Consider the following 24,337-nt stretch of genomic DNA (forward strand, 5'->3'; position numbering starts at 1 on the left):
TAGTATGCTCACAGAATTATCCTGCCCTAACATTTGTCTAGCTAAGCACGTGGAAGTAAGGTCCCAGCTACTTGCAGCATGCATAGCTTCTTTCTGTTCCAGTATCGTATGTAGCAAATAATAAACGCTACATATCTAAAATACATTATGTACACCTCGGCTAGAACATACAATTTAGCAGAACCCTGTGGCAGGCAAGGTAAACATACCTTTAAAAAAATCCTAAGTGGCTGTATTTTTTACGACGAAAGAGTTAAGTTAATTTTCTTTCACAGTTAATTATGGCCTAATCACCACGAAGGCTATCTGTGTTGTGATGAGTTTGAAAGTAAATATTTGTGATGTTACCTCGTGCTTTAATAGATAAGTTTATTTTTAGGCTTTTATAACAGCAACTTTTTTCCATTTCACAAGTTTTATCAGGCAAGGGGTGAGAAAGAGGACAAAGAGAGAGAGAGGAAAACCACTATTACAGAAAGAACAATAAAGGAGTGTAATGAGTTGGGGAAGGATGTGGTTAAGGTGACTGAAGCAAGGGAGTTTCAGAAAATGTTGAAGGGGCTGAGGGATTGAGATGTTGGTAGAGGCAGTACTTGCTACAGGGCCGAAGGCCAATTGCAAGAGAAATTCAAATTCATTTCAAATACATAACACCAAGGTATTCTGGGATGGATTCCGGTAAATATGTAGTTGAGCGGGATTTGCGAAAAAAAATGTTAAAAATCCGAAAAATACTTTTATTATATGCTCTTTACCTTCCTCTTTTCATTAAAAGCGGCGGAGATAAGAAATTCCAAATACTTTAGGAGATATCGAATTTTTAAATTTAAACAATATAGTTGAGCGGTATTTGCGAAAAAAAATGTTAAAAATCCGAAAATACGTTTATTATATGCTCTTCAACTTCCTCATTTCATTAAAAGCGGCGGAGATAAGAAATTCCAAATAATTTAGGAGATATTGCCGTTCTTATTTTGCTATACAAGACCTGCGTAATCGTTCTACCGACGCCATTTTTTTATTGCCATGTGTTTGTGAATGCCTAATTAATGAAAATGGTCGATTAGGTCAGGTCAGTTACATTAAAAATACTTTGAAACTAAGCGAACATTAAAAATAATATGAATCAATTTCAATGGTTCTTTAGTTTTATAGTATTTATAATGTAACTGACCTGACCTAACAAACCGGTACAAAGGATGCACAGTAACTACTCAAGTAAAATTTTTTTGTTACTTATTACTTGCACAAGAATATAAACCAAATAACAAATAAGACTTTAAAATTAGAAACGTTAAAAACTCGCCTAAGTTGGAGGCGGTAATTAAACACCGTTTTAAACAATAAATGAACTAAATAATCACGTATTGGTTCATTTGAATTCTGGCCTATCACGAACAATCATGTGACATAATTATCCAATAAAAAAAAAAAAAGATATTCGTATATTCGTAAACAAGAAACAATGGACCACGCCATATGTGAATGCACTGGTATTATGATGAAATTTAAAAATTCAATATCTCCTAAAGTATTTGGAATTTTTTATCTCCGCCGCTTTTAATGAAAAGAGGAAGTTGAAGAGCATATAATAAAGGTATTTTCGGATTTTTAACATTTTTTTTCGCAAATACCGCTTAACTACATGTGATGAAATTTAAAAATTCGATATCTCCTAAAGTATTTGGAATTTCTTGCCTCCGCCGCTTTTAATGAAAAGACGTTGAAGAGCATATAATAAAGGTATTTTCGGATTTTTTACATTTTTTTTCGCAAATCCCGCTCAACTACATATTTACCTGGATTCCTAGTGGTTTCACCTCAGACTACCATTATGTCAAAATTGTTTCAAACAATGCATTCTCTTGCTAATCCATAACACTCTGTACTCATTTCATTCTACACAAATGCTTGTATAGTACCTTACACATAGCCTATTTTTAAATGAAGTGCCTAGGTAGCTACACAGAGATTGGCATTAATTCAGGTTATATATTGAGATCAAAAAATTTAACATGACTAGCTGACATCAAGTAATCAAAGAATGCTTGCTAAGCCTTAATTTTAAATCATCATGATCATATGAAAAAGTAAATGTTATCAGATAGCTTCCTGCACACCTATTTTTTTTTTTAATTTTTTGTTATTAGGGCTTTCTTGAGCCTGACTCAGTTTTTATAATCAAAATACCCTTTGATTTGTTTTGAGAGTTATGTTTTAACATGTTGTTTGGGAGTGTGAGCATAAGACACCTGTATCACAGTTAAGTGCAATTTTTAAGTTAATATTAACTTAAGTAACAATTTTTTCAAGTTTAAATTACTTAATAATAAATATTACAAAGTAATTGTTGTACCAGTAATTATTACAGAGAAATAAATTTTAACCAATAATAATGACAATTGTAAATAACTTGGAATATTCCTTGACATATCAAAAGTTTTTGATATTGCTGAGCACAAATTATTTGAAAAACTGTAGGACATAGATATAAAAGGTATTTGCAAACAAATTACTGTTATCATATATGGCAAATAGGAAGCAGATTTATCTATTTATTTTCGCTTGGTGAATCCCTCTATGTGTCTTTCAGACAATAGGGATATGAAGCATGTCAATGATACATATACATACATGGTGTAATAATTAATTCATATTACAAATACATATATACATGATGAGAAATCTATGTACATACACTTTGACAAATATGTTTAAACTTAGGAAATAAGCTACTTCCCTTTTAAAAGTACTGAGTTTCAAAGCTATTTACATTACAAACATGATGTGATCTGCATAATGTAGCTAAAACAACCAATTAATAAATATACACACACAAGTGATCACACACCATTGCATACACATGCCCTCCTTTAAACTTTATTTGCATACATACAGAAAAAAAAAATACTGAGTGTATAAATGGTATGTTTACCTTTTTTAAAGAAAGTTTAAATATTCATGGATGGTATAAAAGTGTGAGCTTAGAGTAAAGCCATCAAGATTTATATATGCAAGTTCCCAGCTTTTCATATGATTTTCAGAGATAGTTGAAATAATAACAAAAAAAATTCTATATATATGTACAGATACTCACACACATTGCATATCACTCACAAAAATACTCAGGAGTCCTGCAAGGTCGATGGACCTCTTCTGCTCTTAATATAAATTATAGACAGAACTACTGCAGCCAAATGCAAAGTTACATGGATATATCGTTGGCAGATTCTGCTATAATAAGGCGTGAAGTCAAATAACCTGATGGTATGTTTAAAACAACTTATCTCCAAAACTGAAATAAAACCAAGTGCATTTTTCTCAATACAAATGTATGTACATCAAAACACTACACCGTTGTCATAGCAGCGGTAAAAACTAGGTCAGCCTCCGACAATATGGTGAAATAATTTGCAGTGACACATATATGCACATCAAAGAAGTAACTCTTGAACTAGAAATCGCAATGACTTGGTCAGTTTCAAGTGACAATATAGTGGATAAATCAACAGTAACAAATGTACATACATCAAAACACTATACCTTTGCATAGCAGCTGTAAAAACTTGGTCTGTTGCAAGTGTCACTAGGCTACAGTAAATAAACCAATAGTAAAAAGTGTATTTTTTTATGAAAACACCTTATCATTCCTTTGGTATTAGCTACAATTGGCAGTGACAAATGCATATTTAACTCGCTAACAAAATTGGCTCTAGCAAAGTTATATAAATCAACACACAAAACTATATAAATAACCTAAGGAAATAATTACAAAATTGAAACCTCCCTTTTTCTGTACCCCATAAAATGAGTGAATAGGGTTACAAAATTTGCAGAATACTATGATGTCATAACAATCAAAACTTGACATCTCAATCATAAAAGTTGTTTTAGCTACATCATAGTTTATGTGCAGCATAACTGCACTGACTAAACAATTTTGCTAAAGTAAATGTTTACAGTTTTATCCATAGCCCATGTTTACCTTATTTTTCATGGAGAAAAAATAATACCTGCAAAAATCCCTTTTAAAATAGAATCCAACTGGTGCACTTATGGTACATTAGGTCAAGTGACATACAAACAGACTTATTCAGGGCAATAAACTATACAGTAAAATTATTACTGACCTTTAAATAAGATAAGCTTAGTATACATCTGTCTGACTGACTGACCCTGCTGCAACGAACTATGGAGTTTTGCTACATGGCGAAGCCTAGTTTGCAAGTACAGTTTTATGACATATTTTGTCAAAATGCTGTAGTGAGACTCTGCTCCAAACTCTGTGGCAGTAAACAGGTGTTCATGATGTCTGAAATATTTCTTACCTGACAAAATGTTAGCAGCCTTCACTGTTAACTGAAGAAGAATGTTTTTTTGAGGTGTCAATTTGTGCAGGAGGCAACTAACTCTCAAAACTTTCTCAGCAATCAAACACGTATTTACTACATCTGCAGAAGCATGAACTAAACCACCTCTGTTTTTTATTGCTAACAAACTGTGTTCTTCTTGTGAATCTGCATCCACAGCAATGTTGATACACAACTGACATGTTAAAACTTTCTGTAGTTTGCGAGCAACCCAACCTGCAATGTATACAACTACCTGGTCACTGTATTCTGAAATCTGTTTGAATTCACCAACATACGCAGCATAATTGTGGTCCTTTTCAACAGCAAATATGTTGTGTGCAACATTTTGTGTAACATCAGTGATGAATGAATGCACAAGTGGAGTGTGTGTGTCGTCTGCTGCACAATTCCCTGAAGATGGAGGAGTAATGCTGGCCAAAAGTGTTCTACGGTAGGCTGACCTGAACTGAAGTGCTGATGGATTGTTGTTATTCCCACCCCTGCTCCTGATTGTTGCGAAAAATAACTCAAGATGGTCTTGGCTGAATTTTCTTGTCAGCAAATACTTCATATGTGAGCTTTCCTGCCAAACATACTCTTAGGCAATGGACTGTACACTCATCAAATCCAAAATCATACCCAATACAGCTGTCTTCCTCCTGCCATTCAACACTGGGATGTAACTGCCATCACAAATTCGTTTAAGGTAATCTACTGTAGATGTTACTACACTGCAGACATGTTCTCTGTTGTTTTTGGTGATGGGGCTCTTTGAGTAGGAGGCCAAAGGATGGCATGAATTGAGTAAATCAAAACAGTTATTTATTACTTCACAAAATTCAGCAGTAGCTGTGACACCAGAGAATTCTGGTAACAATTTCTCCAAGAATTTGAAGGCACTGGATACAGCCAAACTGAAGGTCTGGGCTGCTAGTTTAACTTTCATTTTTTGACGTTGCCATTCAATATGCTGTCTACCAAACTTATTCGCTGCATGCATTCCTTCTTCTGACTGTAATTCATGATGCATGGTGAAATACTTCCATTCAATTGGTTTTGGACCTTGGACGCTATCATATATCAAAATCTTATACTCCCCCAACAAATTCCTGATAAGTTTTAACATGTGGGAAATATCCAGAAATCATCTAACTCTCAAGTTTTTCTCACACGGATGTTGGAAAAAGCAGTTCTTAGGAACACTAGAATCATCTAACTTTATTCCCAACTCTTTCATCATTGCAATATTTGTAGGTGCACCATCAAATGTGACTGCTACACAAGTGACACCAACAGAATACAGTTTTTTTTATGTACTGGATGACAAGGTTAGTCTTGACACTGTGGTTCAAACCATTCACCAAACTGTAGCCAATCGGAAGCTTCCAACTTCCGTTCATGGCCACAACCATGAAAACTAGTGCTTCTCTAGCTTCTGGGACATTGTCATGTTCAAGAAATCCATGGCCAAGATCACAAAAACCTACAGACTGCTTACCATCAAAATCAATTTGATGTTTTATGGCCATTTCATCCATGACTAAGCACACATTCTTGGGCTCTGGCAAAGAAGCTAGATAGCCAAAACACTGTTGTGTGAATCCTGGCCCACCATCCAATTTTGATGCCCAATTACGAATAGTACTGGGATGAGGCAAAGGTAAGTACTTCCTTATGTACCTGTATGCGTCTGAATAGAACTGCAAAGTAGTAGCAAACTTTTTTACTTCGTCAGAGTAGGCCAACGATTTCTTTGAAGTAATTAGCTCCTTGATGACATCACCAAAAACTTCACTCAGTATGACGGAATCTGACTCAGAAAGGTGTTTTCTAAGTCCTGTCAAAGCATCTTGCAAGTTCTTCAACTTCTTAATCTGTCTTTTGCTTTTCATTTTAGTAACCTTAACTTTCTTCATTAAGATTTTGTTTCTTTCTCTGTACGCACACAACTGTTTGTACATTTTTATAGGACTTGGCAAGCAGTAATCATGGTCTAAATTTTTGTGTTTGAGATTTTTTGAATTCTGTGGTTTGCTATGACATGGTGCTAATGAATTCTCACTTATTGTATTCATTTCATGAGACTCGAGCACACTTGCATTTTCTGGACATTTATCTATTGTAGAAGTGGTTGGTGGAGTAACAGAAGATACATCTTCTCTACTTGTTGAACAGTTCTCTTGTATGGAAGCCTGTACCAAGTCAGTTGCTTCTATATTTTCAGTTGTGCCCAGACAATGCTTGCCAACATGGTACTCTTGATCCTTAGAACCTACTTCCCTACATGTTCTCTGCCTCTTCGTACTAGCTGGAATAACATCTGGGGAGTGATTCCTTTTCTTTGTTGTAGAACGAGGTTTTGTTGTTTTAATAAGATGAGCTGGAAAATTGAATATTGTTGGAACTGCTGTTTCCTTCAAATACTTGCGGTCACCAAAGACACTGTAAATAAAAAAAAAAATGTTTTTATATTAACAACATTTAAGAAACTGCGTAACATAAAAGTTAAATACAGTAGATTCTGATTATCTGGGTGTGGTTTATCCGGTTTGCGGCTTAACCATGCCATTTTTCACTTGCATATACCATAAACAATAATATATTGCATTTTATTTCTGTGCATGGACATTGTCAACCATTATATATTGTGACATCGTACCTCCGTGGGCAGTAAAGCCCGGTCCCCACCCCGCCAACACCAGCCCCCGCTGGCGAAATGCACCCTCACACCCCTCCTCCGCGCAGTCACCATCACTAGTCAGTCTTCACCCGCGCGCGACCAAGGACGGAAGTGTAACTCTGTGAGACTCCGCGAGACGTGAGACTCCGCGAGACGTGAGACTCCGCGAGACGTGAGACTCCGCGAGACGTGAGACCGCGAGACGTGAGACCGCGAGACGTGAGACGCGAATAGTGAGATATGTGAGTGTTTTCCGGACGCGAACTCCACACCGCCGACGAGCCTAGTGAGCTGCACAGGGGCTGACGACCCACACCCATCGTGGCCTAGCTGCAAGCTAGCCTGGCGCCCATCCGGACCGAACAGTATACCAGCCGACTTCCCTACTAGGCTCACCCGCTAACGCAGCCTCCGTTACCGGGACGACGGCATTTGGCGCCCCTGCGTGTGGCAAAAATAAAGAAAATTTCAGTGTTCTACAGCAACTTTTTAACATCCAAGCTGAGTGGTATGCGGGAAACGGCCATTTCGTGCGCGCGACGTGATTATGGTCAGACAGGCAGGCGCGACCAGCGCAGCGAACAAAGAGCATCCCTCCCCACCCTCGCAACTTTCCAGCGGAGCGAGCGACGCAGCTGGCCTGCGTCACGACCCAACACCTGTCGGAGCTATTGCCCTTCTCTTTGTGCGATCGTCCGGGCAGCTATCGCCCTCCCTTTTGTGCGATCGTCCGGGCAGCTATCGCCCTCCCTTTTGTGCGATCGTCCGGGCAGCTATCGCCCTCCCTTTTGTGCGATCGTCCGGGCAGCTATCGCCCTCCCTTTTGTGCGATTGTCCGGGCAGCGTCCCACACTCCTTCCTCGACGCTGCGCGCGCAGACAACAGCACGACCTAACCTCCCACTTCCCCCCCCTCCCCCAGTGTTATCACTCTCCTCTTTGTGCGGTCGTCCGGGCAAGGGGCCACCACGCCTCCCCTCGTTTCAGAGGGCGCGCGCACGACCATGTAACAAACAACTACGATCAAAACAAACACCAGACACCACTCCATTAGTTTTGATTCTTAAAGATTCCAATGTTAAAAGTAATTTAAACATTTTATTAAACATTTTCGACTGACCATCACCTCAGATCTGATAATAACACCAACACAATGTTACCCCACACAATGACCATTTTCTGTGCGAAATGCTCCTTGCCAAAAAACATGGATCTACTGACGGGAACATTACCATGGCACAACACGTGCCTGTGTGCACCGGACATGGGAAAAGTCCCAACCAAATGTGAGACCGTGGCCAACGCATGGGACATACCAGGGAACCCCATCTGGAGAGGGGAGACAGAGGTGAAGCCACCACTTCCTTGGCAACCAACCCAAGGTAACCCAAACACTGGTAACCCCTCCACCGGGACACCACCCGTCGACACGAAACCAACTCTATGTAAAAACTGCGCTCAGTGCGGCTCCAAACAGACGCCCGTGCAACAGTACTCACCACTGGTCGACCTGAGCACACCATGGGTAGCAGCACCACATGTGGAGATGAGTGCCGGAAGGACCACGCTACCGGAGTTCAGCGGACTATCACACGAAGACACAAGGGCCTTCCTGCGACAGTGCAACGTACGCTTGGCGCGAGCGAGGGTACCGGTTGACGAGTGGGCGCAACGGACGAGCGAACAGCTACGAGGCGCTGCACAGCAGTGGTGGAGCCTTTGGGGCCAGTTCGACATGCCATGGCCCGAGTTCGTGGACCGGCTCACACGGCGGTTTAACACCGGCCAAGCGATAGTACTCTGCACGTCCCAATTCTACGGGGAACAGCAGCGGGACGGGGAGCAAGTGGAGCTGTTCATCGCCCACAAAGTACAGTTGTTTCGGCGGATCGCCCCAAACACGGATCTGACATCTGCGCTCCCGACCATCACCACACTGCTACGTGACGAGCTCCAGCCTTTTCTCCACAACAGCCAACACCTCTCAGTAGAAGACTACGTGCAGCAGGCAGTGGCCACGGAGAAGAACTTGCAGAAAATCTGGCGGCGAGGTGCACCAGCCCCAGAGCGGGCAAACAGCAGCCACTTCACAACACAGTGCAGCCGGCCGACAAACCAACCAGTCAGGAAAACCGAGTGGCAAACCCCGCCCAGACGACAGCGGGCCATCGAGGGTGCGACAGCACCACCAATGGCACTCAACCCACAGGGCTACCGTGAACACTCACAGCCACGTGAATATGACCGGCCACCACAGTGCCAACGAGGCTGTCCCAGCGGAACATACCACTGGCATCGTGAGTGCCCCCTCCCTCCATCACAACGCCAGCACCCGACGACAACCTCATCGGGAAACGGGCCACCGGGGGCGCGGAACTAAGGAGCCCGCCCCCCACAAGACCACCATCCGCACCACCAGCCATGCCGGCACCACCTACCACAGACCCAGCACCATTAACATCATCGGCACCACCTGCCACAACACTCTCCCGGGCACCAACTGCCCCACCACTGGGGGCACCACTGGCTACTGGGAGCACAACTGGCCCCAGGCCAACCCTGGGCCAGCTGTTCCAACTGCAAGACCACCTGCTGCGCATACCGGTGGAGGTGAATGGCAGTCCGGCCGCAGCGCTGGTGGACACAGGCGCCAGCCATGTGTTCATCACCCCGAGCCTCGTACCACCAGGGGCACTCCGGCCTCACCATGCGGAGCTGCGTCTAGCGACCACCACACGACCAGGAGTGACGGTGGGCCAGGCGGAGATTGAGGTAAGCCTTCGGGACCTTACTACCACAGTGACTGCCCTTGTTGTGGAGGATTTACACGAGGCCCTTGTCCTGGGACAACCATGGCTAGCAGCACATGATGCTGTAGTGGAGCTAAAGTCAGCCCGCGTCCACGTGGGAATACAGAAACGGTTCACAGTGTATGGCATAGGCTTCACACCTGAACCACCTAGTGAGCCGCTGACTCTGAGACAGTTACACCACGATGTCCCCCTACAGTATCAGGCCGCCATCGAACAGGTACTCTGCGAGAGGCAGGGTGTGTTCGCCACAGCCAGCCCACTCCGACGCACCACAGTAGCAGAACACCAGATCCCCACCACCCATGATCGACCTATTCACCAGCCACCTAGGGGGTATGGCTTCAGGGAGCAGCGTGCCATCCGGGAGCAGGTGTCAGAGATGCTGCAAGATGGCGTCATCGAGCCATCCAGTAGTCACTACAATTCCTGTGTGGTGTTGGCCCCCAAGAAGGATGGCTCATTACGGTTTTGCGTCGACTTTCGGCCCCTGAACGCCATCACCGTCAGTGCTCCACCCCCTCAGATCAGTGTCGAGGCCGCCTTAGCTGGGCTAGGACGGGCCAAGGTGTTCAGCACCCTTGACCTGAAGGCCGGCTACTGGCAGGTGCCCATACGGCATGGGGACAGAGAAAAGACAGCCTTCACCATCCCGGATGGGCGGCGCTTCCAGTTTAGAGCCATGCCTTTCGGCCTTAAGTGCGCGCCTGCAACATTCCAGGAAATGATGACACGAGTGCTGGAGGGCTATTTGGGGCAGTTTGCCATGGCCTACCTGGACGATGTCATTGTGTTTTCTGAGACATGGGAAGACCATGTCCAACACCTAGCACTCGTCCTGGAGCGGCTGGCCACTCACCACTTAACGGTAGCTCCGCTCAAATGCCACATCGGCGCTTCAGAAGTCGAGTTCCTGGGACACGTCGTGGACGCAGCGGGTAACCGCCCACAGCCCAGCCACCTGCAGAAAATCGCAGAGGCCGAGGTTCCCCGGACCCGCAAGCAATTGCAGCGGTTCATCGGCCTCGTCAACTGGCTGAGGAGTTATGTACCGAACTTCTCTCATGTCATTGCCCCCCTGACTGACCTCCTGTCCCCACAACACTGCTACCGGTGGGATGCAATTGCTCAGAAAGCATTTAGCCAGGTCAAAATGGTGTTCACACAATGCCATACTCTGGCACGGGTCGACCCAGAGCGTCATTTGTACTTGCAGACCGACGCCAGTACCCTGGGGGTAGGGGCCGTGCTGTTCCACCTGGACCAGCATGGGGGTCGGCAAGTTATAGATTATGCCAGCGCGAAGTTCGGCTCAGCAGAACGTCGTTATCATAGTAACGAGCAGGAGTGCCTGGCTGTTGTGTGGGCGATGAAGAAGTACCGCCCACACTTGGAAGGGAAGTCCTTCACACTTCGCACAGACAACCAGTGCCTAACCTGGTTGCATACAATGCAGGGAAGAAAGGGCAAACTGATCCGGTGGGCGTTGTTCTTACAATCCTTCGACTTCAACGTCGAACACGTCCCCGGAGCAGACAACCAGCTGCCCGACCTTTTTTCCCGTGAGCCGGACGAGCGCAATGAGCTGATCGACCCAGAAGAGTGGGAAGACATGTTGCCCCCCAACAGCCGAGACAGGCTACGTCACCCAGATGCGACTTGCACTCGGATCACAGCCGACACACTGGAAGAGGGCGATCCTCCGTGTACCTCGAACGACGTCCACCGACGGGTACTAGAGGCACAAGAAGTCTCACCAGAAGCTGCCCGTCGACGCCAGCAGGTGACCGAAGGAGATCAGGAGACCTGGAGTACCCAGGACGGGACATTGATGAACCGAGCACCCGGGGAACATGTCGAGTGGAAAACATATGTACCACCCGAGGCACGGGAGGCTGTGCTACGTTTCCACCATGACCATGACTTGGCCGGCCACCCAGGTACTGACCAAACACGACGGGCAGTGGGTCAGTTCTACCACTGGCCCGGAGTCACCCGCGATGTACGAGATTACGTGCGTGAGTGTGAGATATGCCAGTCGCGGAAGGCTCGAAGACGAGATGGGGAGGAACAACAGCAGCCCCGTGAGCCCACCACGGCATTCCAAACACTAGCGCTCGACGTGATGGGCCCCTACCCACGAACTCCTAGAGGACACCGCTTCATCCTCGTAGTAACCGACCTCTTTACACACTGGACGGAGGCCTACCCATGTCGGAACGTGCGGGCGGCCACGATCACCAAGATCTTGAGCACAGAGTTCCTGCCACGCTGGGGCTACCCACAGTCGGTTCTCATGGACAATGCCAGTCAGTTCCTGGGCCGGTGTTGGAAAGCCTGGTGTGGAGAGCAACAAATCCGGCACCACACTACACCTGCCTACCACCCGCGGGCCAACCCCACAGAACGCAGGAACCAGGAGCTGAAAGTGCAACTCCGCATCCGTTTGGGCCAGGACCATGCCCAGTGGGACCAACACCTCACAGACGCACTCTTTTGTGTCCGGCGCCGGACGAACGCCGCCACCGGTATGACACCCGCCGAGATGGTCCAGGGGCGCAACCTGCCACTACCCGGGGAGTGGACCACTCATGGGGTTCCGCACACAGCGGAAGATTTGGAGGAACGGGCCCAGCGTCGCAACCTCGCACACGAGGGCGCACGCCAGAGGCAATGGGCATACGCGCAGGAGATCACACCTATAACAAATCAACCCCCTCCTGGGGTGCGGGCCGGGGATCAAGTCTATGTCCGGGTCCACCCGTTGTCAGCTGCCTCTCGCAATTACTGCGCGGGGTTAGCCCCGCGATGGGGCGGGCCCTACACCGTTCAGAAACGGCTCGGACAGACGACATACCAGGTATGCCTAGGCGGGCGCCGAGTGAAGAAAATACACCGGGATGACCTACGACTCGCCCCACTCCCAGGAGACAGGCTCCCGGGGACACCGACTCCCAACTGCCCATCCATCGACACGAGGTCACAGGGGGAACCGGATGAACCGCAAACACCCTCCGCTGGGAGGAATAGCGAACTACCCGACGTACAAACCCCGTGCCGACCGCAGCCTCAACAAGAAAACCTGGGGCAATTCAGCATCACAGATGTCTCAGCAGAGGAATCTGAGCCCGAAGCTGATGGCATGCCGCCCACCCTACCAGTCGTGACTGAGCCGGAGGAGCTAGATCCAAAAACACTGGAGTCGCCTACTCGCGGTGCCTGGGGCCACCTTGCACCCCTAGAAGGAGCCACCTTCACAATGTATGTGAGCGATCCGGATGAAGAACCACCCATCGGACCACACCGACAGTCACCGCACCCCCCCTTCGTGGAGGACTATGCAGGAAACCAGCCCACAACACCCGGACCAAGAGGCCAAAACCCGAGCTGCCCATGGGCCGGTGGCAAAACAGGGAGTCCCCAGTGCTATCAGGCAGCTGAAACCAACAATACAGACATGTCACCAGGTATCCCTGAGCAGGAGAGGGTGCCCTACCGTTCATTGTCAGTCCAAATCGGCTTGGAGAGAGAGACAATGGCATCACTGGACCCACAGATGGGCCCTTCGGTGGGAAGCCCAGCGCAGGAAAGGAGTCCATGCCATCTGCAACAAACGCGGGGGCAACCCGAATATGGGGTAACCACCGTAAAGACCAATGACAGCCCAAAACCTCTGGGGAGTCGGGCAGGAGACGGTCGACCTGACCACCCCCGCCGAGTACGACGGCCACCCAGGTACCTGGAGGCATACCACATGGGAAACATCCCAAGGGCCCTCGTCTGGAGACGCCGCCCCCAGGTACACCACGAGGGACACGGGGAAGCAGAGCGCAGACCCTACCAGCGGCAGCTCTCACAGGTGCCTCCCACCTGGACCTGCTGCCAGCAGTGAGGGTGCAAACACGCCGCAGGGGCCAGAGCGCGGGGTAAGACCGGTCTTCTCCAGGTGAGGGCATTTGACATCGTACCTCCGTGGGCAGTAAAGCCCGGTCCCCACCCCGCCAACACCAGCCCCCGCTGGCGAAATGCACCCTCACACCCCTCCTCCGCACAGTCACCATCACTAGTCAGTCTTCACCCGCGCGCGACCAAGTACGGAAGTGTAACTCTGTGAGACTCCGCGAGACGTGAGACCGCGAGACGTGAGACCGCGAGACGTGAGACCGCGAGACGTGAGACGCGAATAGTGAGATATGTGAGTGTTTTCCGGACGCGAACTCCACACCGCCGACGAGCCTAGTGAGCTGCACAGGGGCTGACGACCCACACCCATCGTGGCCTAGCTGCAAGCTAGCCTGGCGCCCATCCGGACCGAACAGTATACCAGCCGACTTCCCTACTAGGCTCACCCGCTAACGCAGCCTCCGTTACCGGGACGACGACATTTGTATGTGTAGTATTAAATACAATCCCACAAATTATTAACTAAGCAAAGAATTAATAATGCCACGAATAGCTAATTGCTTCTTTCATTGTGTGTTTAATTCCGACGATGCCATAGCCCCCAGTGTTTATATTCTGCCATTTTGCTTGTTAGCAACTATTGAAAGAAAAATGAGAAGCTTGAAAGGCTAGTTTACCTCGGGCCACCATAATGCGCTAGTACAAGTCATGGCAGAAACACATTTATTAAGCAATGAAGTCTGAAATTATGTTAAAAGGGTAAATAAACTCTTTAATACTAGAAAACATTACATTGTTTCTTAATTAAATATCATTAGAACTGAAACAGTTCATTTCCTATCTTAATAAATTTTATTTTGTGAAACAGAAATGTTGGTAGCACCTACTTAGGAATGTTTTAAAATTTAATTTTACATGATTAAACCTCAAAATATTATTCAAAATTTAATTGAATGAAATTCATTTATATTTAGACGCATCTTAACTGTAAATCAGTTTCAACAGCGTAGATTCTTAAAATGGTAGTCAACTATCTCTTAGGGCTTAACTTATGGTAAAACAAATTATGTTTTTTGAGTAACATGCACTCTTATGGAAGAAAAGTATTGAACAGACCTATTTTGATAGTTCGAGCAGTTTTCCTTGAAAGAATAAAGGCATTACTTCGAGAGGCGAATATATGAATTATGTACAACCTTATACAGTATGTGTGTGTCGAAGATTCTAGGGATGAAAATTATGTAATTAATTACAGACAATTTTAAAACACATGGGACATTCATGCTGTAAAGGCACACTAAGGTAAATCACTTGGGGCTATACTAGTTGGTTCTTTATGTGGATGCAATAGTAGGTACTTTGTGAATATTAAGATTACATCAATTATCGTTGTGGTCTGTACATTAGCACATGTCTACGAGCATATATGGCAAATAAGACAGGGAAAAAATAGCTGAATAGCTCAGCACTGCAAACTTACTTTAGAAAATATGCAGTTATTAGCAAAACATGTAAGCTAGTGTATGTTTCCATGTGGTGCAATGTTACTGTTCATTTCTTTAGTTCGGTTCACAATGTTGCTTAACAACCTGGATGTAACACTGTAACAAACAATTCGTTAAACCGTATCGGCATATACAAATTCCCCCCCCCCCCCCCCCCCCCCCGGCTTCAGTGTAGTATACATTATGTTTATGTTCAACATCGCATACTACAGTTGTCCTGTGAATTCACCCCCTAAATATAATTAATAATAATTGTAGGCCTATTGCTAAACTTACTTGAAACATGTAGCCTTAAAATGCTGAGAACAAAGCTTGCTGTCAACAGATGGCATCCAATTTTGTCTTCGCACTGCATGTACCCATAGTTTCATCAAATCTGGGCAGGTAGGAAACCTGAAAGTACAAAATTCTACATAATTCTACATGGCATGTAATTATATTAACTTTGGCTCTAAAAGCTGCTGCTACCTGCATTCATGTCGCAGAACCCTTAGTATTTGTGTCTATGTAACAAAAAATGTTTGTTTAGATAATAAAGTTTTGTTTTATTTTCCACGAGACTGTGTCTTATGTGGTCTATTTTACAACATCTGTGCAGTTAAAACATACTAATATAAAAGGCATTTCTCACACACAGGTGCATTGGCGATTACCAGTTTTCATAATTGTTTAACTTGTATACTGGTTACAAGTTAAACCCACAAACAAGAGAACTTAAAAAAAAATTATTTCAGTCATTACATCAGTAGGAATTTGCAGTCCTTTCTTTACTTTTCGTGATAAGTTGACAATATCTCAGACTGCAGGTCAGCGCACTCAATGTCCAAAATCAAAGGCCTACATGGATACATGGTTTCCATAGTTGCAGTAGGCCTAAAATATATACACCTGGCCACATTCTGAAAATTGGCCTTGTCATACCATCGCTTTACTAATAAATTGACGGTATCAGTAATACAATTTTTCAAATGAAAACTAATTCGTTACAATATCTGTTAAGGTTACACCTGTATGTGCCATTAACCCCTCACTGTACGGGTATTTTTTTTTGTATTTATTTGTTAGCATCCGGATCTTCATTACATAACATACACTTAAACCCACTAATTTTGATTAATAACTGCGTATCGTATACGAGTAACTATACTACTTACTTGTAAAACAATATTCCAGATGCACGTGAAACTCTGTTCGTACAATTGTAGGCAACACACGAATTCGGCATATCGACGCTTCGTAGCCTCTTGATCTTGGCTGTTACAACAAAACTGCTAACAAATATCTTCAAGATAAAGCTTGGAGGAGATAAACATATCGCTCGGACCACAATAAACCACAAATTCACGTTCGTTTCATAAAATTACAGTACTTCGCCATGCTTTCCTTGCTTTGGGATGGAGGTTACCGCTTTGTTTTGCCCCCTCAACTGTCAAGTCCATCATAACATTGAGTTTCAATTGGAATCAAATATGGCGTCCTATTAGCAGTCTATGTATTTCTAGGTCGTTGGTTGCTTCCCATTAGTGAAAGAATTGTCAAAATTGGATCAGTAGTTTCATAAATCCAAACTTTCAAACTTATAAACAACCTTTCTCTCTTTTAGTATATAATATTAGTATAGATTTCTGAGTTAGAAAAAAAATATTTTTGGCAATGTTATATTGAAATTAGAATAGATATCTGTAATTACCTTTAGTTTATTTCTGTTTTTCCATGAAATATGAGCATAGTGAATAATTGATTACTTGAAATGTATTCATTCATGTATTTTATTGACCCTATGTATTTGCATTCCTGTCTCACACCACTTAGCCCCAGCATTGGGTTCTGTGAGTGTAGGAAGTAAAAAGGTGTGTTGTCTAAATGATACAATTTTAAACAAATGCTTGCCAGCTAAAATATTTGGAAGTTGTTCTATATATTTCATTCTAAGTATACGTTAAAAATAATTGTTTAAATTATTTATTTTTAATTGTTTTGCTATAGAACATAACTTGATACACTTAAGTACAGCTTCTAGTGACCAAAGAGCTTGGTCACATGGTGTCTTGCCTATACAGCTCCCAGGCACTGTTTGTTTATAGTAGTAGAGGCAGTGTGTTGAGTGTTGGCCGTGAGGTGAGGCAAGTGTGGCATGGTGCTGCGCAGGGAATCTGCCCCGGGAACCGTCTGCGGCTGCTGGCGGGGGTGTACGACACCGGCCTCACGCTGCCGAGTGACACGCCTCCCGAGCTGAGCACGTTGCAGCGCCAGGGCAAGCGGCGCAGCTGGCACGTCCAGCCCAACAAGGTTGGTGCGCAGCTCTAACACGAGTGCAGTGCTTCATGGTCGCTTTATCTTGTGTTGTAAACCCCTGTCTTGCATGTTCACAATGCCCCTACAGTGAAGTGGCCATCAGGTCAGAACATGTACTGCCAGTATTTCACTAAGACATTATCATCTGGGGTTTGTTTACACAACAGTTTGGATTATCAACCTGCTTGGTGTAGATTGGGAAGGCTGTGTGATGGGTTCAATTCCTGGCAGCACCCGTCATTTATAATTTGGAAAAAAATCAAACATTCTAAAAATTATGTAGTATTCACAGTAGTTTTTAATCAAAGATTTAACACAGATATTACTGGCCAAGTGAGAGCTTAAAATAAAGAATTTCATCTCGGTTATACCTCTGGATATGTACTAAATTGTGTGCCGCCAACTATTAATTTTTGGTACAGTTTTAAAAAAATTTTTTTCAACTTAAATAATGTTTACAATCATTCCTATGCTGCAAGAACTTAAACTTGTTCCTCCTCCTGTACACTCCCATACAACCTTTGTCAGACTTGTCTCCCCAAGTTTCCCCAGCCTCTACTATTCAATGACCCAGCAGGACGATCCCATTATTCCTGCCTTGGTGCACGGACCCCTCCTGTAATTCGTCCCCGATTCGTGACGAGAACTGCTAAGGCCTGCGAACTCTCAAGACCGGGCAGTTCTTAGACCTCGCCTGACACTAGCACTCCTTGGCATGATCACGAATCATCTTCGCCAAATTATAGTCACGTCTACGGGTCTTGTAGACCAGCTTTCCCACTGGCATCACAGTTTTAACCACCCCCCCTCCCCTCTACAGGTTTTCCTGGGAAAACCACCCCGAGTCTTTGATCAGTCACCAACCCGGCCAGTGTCGGCCTGTCCCCAAGGCCACGGCCATAGTACATGAAGTACATACTTATGCCATCTAGCGGCAGTTTTGCGAATCACTTCCCCTGAGAGTTTGAACACCCGCGGAACGCCTGCCCTCTGGCGTCTCCCGCAGTAACCAGTTCACGTAGTTAGTTCTCAGGCCACCATAGCACTGGCTCAGTCCTCTTCATAAGCTAAATGCTGCTACCAGTGACCCGCGCAAGTCAATCTCTACTCAGTTCAGCCACACCTCAGTAGGTCGCGCTGACATGGGGCAGTACTACCAACTTCAAGATATTGAAGTCTGCCTTTCCTCGACAAGCACCTCGGTAATGTTCGGAACCTTTCGGTTCCAGAGCCGAAGACACCCCCCTTTTCTTCTGTTAACATCGCTTTTAATTATGAGTCTCGGCCGCCCCTAACTTACTGCACTGCGCGCCGCGATTCAGGACTGACTGCATAGAACAAAACGTCATCGGGACACCTCGCCGTTTTTCTTAAGATGTGATCAGATTAGCCAAGGGATGTTTCCCAGTGTTTAGGCATTAGTCAGTCCACGTTATTCTAGCTAAAGTAGTAATGTATTAGTCATCATAGATATTTTTTTTGAGAACCATGGATCATCCACGTCGCGCTCGTCTGCTCAACCAGCAGGCAGGCTCTGGAAGACATCACCCTGTTTGGTGAGTTTTTAGCACCACCCCTCCCCTATCTGTCATCGTAACTATAAGGCATTTTCTGCCTATTCCACCTACTGTCTGTGATTCAGTCCTAAATATATGTGTTGGGATCTGTTCACAGACAGGGACCAAGTAACACCATACAAGTGCTGGACCCAGGCACCAAGTACGGAACCCGGTTACTTTTCCAAGGAGCAGATCAGCCTCCATCGAGGCAGATGACCCAGGCCGTCTGACGTCTCGTCAGCTGCCCCCATTTCATCCATCAATCTCCAAAACGCCAGATTTTCAATTTTTTTAAACCTTTTTCGGGCTAGTATCATGCCACTACGTCTCTTCGACCTGAAATCAAGAACCTCACTACGATAATTTAATGTGTTTACTTATTAAGAACTTTAATCAAAAACTGTTAAATCTACTTATGCTAATTCCCTAATAAGGGCCGGCCCATTCTAGAACCCATTTTTGTAACCATTCTTGTACCCATTCTTGTATTAATGTAATCTCAATTCCATGTTGTTTATGCTTTCTGTTAATTAAATCACATGTTGTAACTCTATATTATTACAAATAACCAAAAGTAAAATAAAAACAGAGAAACCAACGCTTGGACGCAATCATTGTTTTACCTTCTGGAACTAAAAGATCCACTCGTTCCCCTCAGTCATCAGGTGAGAGTGACGAGGCGGAGCAATCGTGAACACAAAAATAAATTATTTTCAAGAAAAATTGTTATTTGAAATTATAATTAAACTCAACCAATTGCACACTAAGCATTTATTATCAAACACATATCCTCATTACAATGGTACGTACCATTTGAGATGAATTGTACGTACCCATCAGATATTTTACCACCATTTAAGTCCTTCCATTGGTTTTTATACTGCTGATCATATCGAACAAACACTAGAGCCCTTCCTCTGTTCTGTTACATTGAAGTATCGACACTAGAAGATAGATGATTAGTTGTCTAGATGAACATTGTTTAACTCTGTCTTGAATTTACTTACTGGATACAGTCTCTGTAAGATTCTTCGACAAATTCACAGAGTCGTAGTCAAAAAACAAATGTAACTATTACAGTTTTCAAAGTCCAAAAATTATTGTGATTGTTTGAGTTCTGCAAGCAGTACTAATTTTATACACACTCTTGCGGAGTGTCAGTTAATTTTTATAAAACTATTTTCGAATTCAAATCTTTGTTACTAATTGAATGTTCCGTCATAACAAGTCGTTAGGATTTAAATTATTAATATTATTATATAATATGGTAAAGTTTGATACGAATAATGTTTTAATCCAAACAATAAAACACATCAATTTCTTCTATAATAGACATTGGAAACTTATATAACTTTTATAAACTTGAAAATTGTTCCTAAAGTTGGGACTAAAATGAAACATTACGGTCCTGTTCGTCGGTTTACCATCAAACAACGTTCCAAACTGTTGCTCCAGAATACCTCAATAATCAGCAGTAAGCATTTGACCAATCAGAGTCCTTGTTACAAATATTACATAATTCTTAAAATAAGTTAAATTAAATTTACATGTGGTCAGCATAAAGACTTTAATCTCTACTCAGCTGTACAAAATTAAACCTCTGTGAGAATTATTATACCTTGACATGGTTTAAGAAATTTGTAATGAAAAAAATATTATTTAGAGAAATACAAAACTCTTATTTATATCAGTTGTCAAACACATATTGAAAAAGAAAAGATACAAAATATTTCTAAGAAATTAAATACAGTTTAAGCAAATAAATTCATATAGGTAGTATTCAAAAATGTAAAAAAAAAAAAATTTGGAAAAAAAAATTTAAACATAAATACACAGAAAAATTCCATAATCACATGACTAAAAGAATAATATTTCTCACAATAACACACACATTCAAAGTGTTACAAGATTTAATAATCTGAAAAAAGGTGCATATGGTTTTTGCCATTACTCGTGGTTTGGACAGTTCTGGTGGTGAACAAGCTGTTAGTGCAAGTGGAGTCAGGGTGAGTCTTATAGATACTGACATACAACGCACTACTTGACATTAGTGCGTGCAGAAGTTTGGAATCAAAACCAAAACATAAACTGTACTATATATTGTTAAAAAAAATATGGAGTTATAAAAAGGATTTATAAAGTGACATCTCCTTAATAGTTATTTTATAGATTCCACAAAAATTATTTTCTTATATGTAGCCTAACTAAATAAATAATTAAATATGAGTAACTCTATCAATGTGTTTATATCTCTTTGTTTATGTCTCACTAGCTGCAGTACCCGGCGTTGCCCGGGCTGAAAACAGGGTGAAGGGGATTTGAATGTTAAGTGTGCAAAATAATTTATTTCACTTTCAGATCCCGACAGATGTTGTTCTGCCAGTGTTATAGTTATTTACCTGTATATATCGAAAAATTGGTGGTCTGTATGTAATCTAGACTTTATAAAGCACTATAGAAAAAAGCTGAAAAATAAGAGATCACTAATATTGAAAAGATTCCATTATCTAGCTAATGCTCAGCATGCATTGCAATGCCTCATTCAGTTTTGTTTTGTAATATGTTTAAAGTAGTTACACATATACAAATCATCCATCCGTATCTCTAAATATATATTTATCTCTATTTAGATTTAAATCTATATACATGTATCTCTCTATCTCTATTTATCTCTTTATATCTACATATATACCTCCCACTATCTCTATCTCTTCTATATATAAATCTCTATATAGCGCTATACATCTATATACAGGGTGTCTACAGGTCACGGAAGTCACCAAAAAGTAACTAAAATGAAGCGCTGGTCACGGAAGTACCGAAAAAGTGGCGCAATTGTTGTGGAAGTCACGGATTAATGTTTATTTACCCGTCGTACGTAACGTTTTGATACAAATCAATAGTTTGCGGGTGTAGAAATCGACATATGCGCATCGATAGTCTCGCGGAAGCAGATGTTGATATCTTCTAATCGATAGTGCTTTCCTGTTTGCTGTTTCCTTTGTCTTCGAAACACGGATGTTTGGATTTGTACGTAGATTTGTAATGGCTGCCGACTTGTGTTGTGTAAAGTGGCGTGGATTTTACTAATTATAACGTCATGTATTTGTAATTCTTGTGAATATAAAACCGGAAAGAAAACGTTTTCGTTTGTGTGCCAGTTAACTGAGTTTATAGTAAAAACGTTCCGTGCGTTATTTACCAGTAAATCGATGTGTGCTTTTCTAATTAATCGCCACTGCAACGTTTTAGCACGTGGTACTAAATATAGATCGGCCAAAAGGTGTTTTCTGTAATTGGTGCAAAATATTTCTTGACTTTTATGTATCATGTGCTATTTAGGAACATGGAAGAGTTTGTTGTAACAAAAAGTTACAGTTAATTATTTACTTAAGTTCTGGAAATTCTGATTGACACGTCTTCACGTGTTTATGTATTTATATGTGTGAAATATAAAAGAAATGCTTGGAAAGTGCAGTTTCCAAGATCAGTGGTTCAAAATGCCTTGCGCAATAGAAGGAAATTGGACGTCTTGGCTTAGGCCTGTAGAAAAGTCACAATACAAAGCTTATTGCACTATTTGTAGAAGCGACTTTGGTATTTCCCATGGTGGTGTATACTGTGTTAAAGTTCATGAAAAGGGGAAAAAACATGTTCAGAAACTCCTGGAAATCTCTAAAGGTAAGCAAACATTACTGCAATTTTCTAAGAAAAATGATGCTCCATCTGTGTTGGCAACAGGCACTTCACCAATGAACACTGAAACACAGAATGACTGTTCTAGCGGAACAACTAATAGTGATACTAAAAGAACTGAATGTGCAGGTACTTCTGGCATAGGCCTAGGCAATTTCATTTTGAAGTATGACGTAGCAAAGGCAGAAATTGTTTGGGCTTTAAATAAAGTAGTTACTCATGGGTCTTCACGTGGCTCAGGATCAAGTTCTGAACTGTTTCCGTACATGTTCCCCGATAGTTTTATTGCAAAAAATTTCATGATGCAAAAGGACAAATTGTCCTATGTTATTACTTATGGTCTTGGACCTTATTTTCAAAGTAAACTTGTAGATGAAGTAAAAAATGCACATTTTTTTGCTATTTCCCTCGATGAAAGTTTAAATAAAATTAGTCAGAAAGGTCAAATGGATCTGATTGTACGTTTCTGGGATGAAGATTGCAATGCAGTTATGACCAAGTACCTGACATCAACATTTCTTCAACGAGCAACAGCAAAAGATTTGTTGGAAACTTTCACAACTACTATGGCCAATCTAGGTTTGCCCCTAAATCACATTTTGCAAGTATCTGTTGATGGGCCTAACGTGAACTTAAAGTTTTTACGTGACTTACAAGACAGTATTGGTAATGAGCTGGATGGAAATGGAAAGCCTTTTGATACTGGAACATGCCCTTTACATGTTGTGCAAGGGGCTTATAAAACAGCACACACTACAGTAGGATGGAAAATACATGAATTTTTGCGATCTGTGTACTATCTGTTCAGGGATTTTCCGGTTAGAAGAGCTGAATACACTCTGAAGACTGCTTCTGAAGTTTTCCCACTCAAGTTCTGCCAAGTTATATGGGTTGAAAATTCAAGAGTACTTCAAAGAGCCATTGAGATGTTTCCATCACTTGTGAAATATGTCAGTGCAGTAGAGAAAAATCCCCCGAATTCTCAGTGTTATGTAAGAGTGAAAGAAGCCTTGAAAGATAAGCTATTGTTTGCAAAGTTGGAATTTCTTCTATCAGTTTCATTGCAGCTAGAGCCTTTTCTAACGAAATTTCAGTCCAATGATGCTTTATTTCCGCTGCTCTATCAAGATACGTTGTCTCTCTTGATAGGCATTGGCACTCGCATCTTGAAGAAAAATGTGGTAGAAGACATCAAATCGGGTGTTCAGCTGACAAATGTTGATGTATACAATTCAGATGTCTTGAAAGCTGTGAGCAATATAGATATAGGATTTGGTGCCAAAGCAGCATGCAAAGACCTTAAAGAGGTTGTAGTGTTGTTGTTTAGAAATGAATGCAGGTGTTACTTACAACATATATTTTCAAAGTTTACTGTGAAGTCTCCATTCAAAAGTAAAATTGTTAAAGGAGCATCCTGTTTATCGCCTGAAGTCATCAGAAGTAGTCTATTAAGAAACTCACGCATTACCACTGCATTAGACATTTTTGTGTCAAATGGACACATGGCTCCACATGTAGCAGACTGCATCAAACGAGAT

The 24,337-nt window shown here is 42.9% G+C and overlaps 1 protein-coding gene across 3 annotated transcripts in view; it reads left to right on the forward strand.

Annotated features, from left to right (window-relative positions):
* The window catches only part of LOC134539223 (breast cancer anti-estrogen resistance protein 1), a 182,577-nt gene that overhangs the window by 137,797 nt on the left and 20,443 nt on the right, over positions 1-24,337 (forward strand). For all 3 annotated transcript variants that reach the window (XM_063381035.1, XM_063381017.1, XM_063381026.1), the window contains exon 3: positions 17,398-17,538. In XM_063381035.1, coding sequence (XP_063237105.1) covers positions 17,398-17,538 — 141 coding nt within the window. The remainder of the gene's footprint in view (positions 1-17,397; positions 17,539-24,337) is intronic.

The sequence above is a fragment of the Bacillus rossius genome, chromosome 1, assembly GCF_032445375.1.
Source record: "Bacillus rossius redtenbacheri isolate Brsri chromosome 1, Brsri_v3, whole genome shotgun sequence".
NCBI lineage: Eukaryota > Metazoa > Arthropoda > Insecta > Phasmatodea > Bacillidae > Bacillus > Bacillus rossius.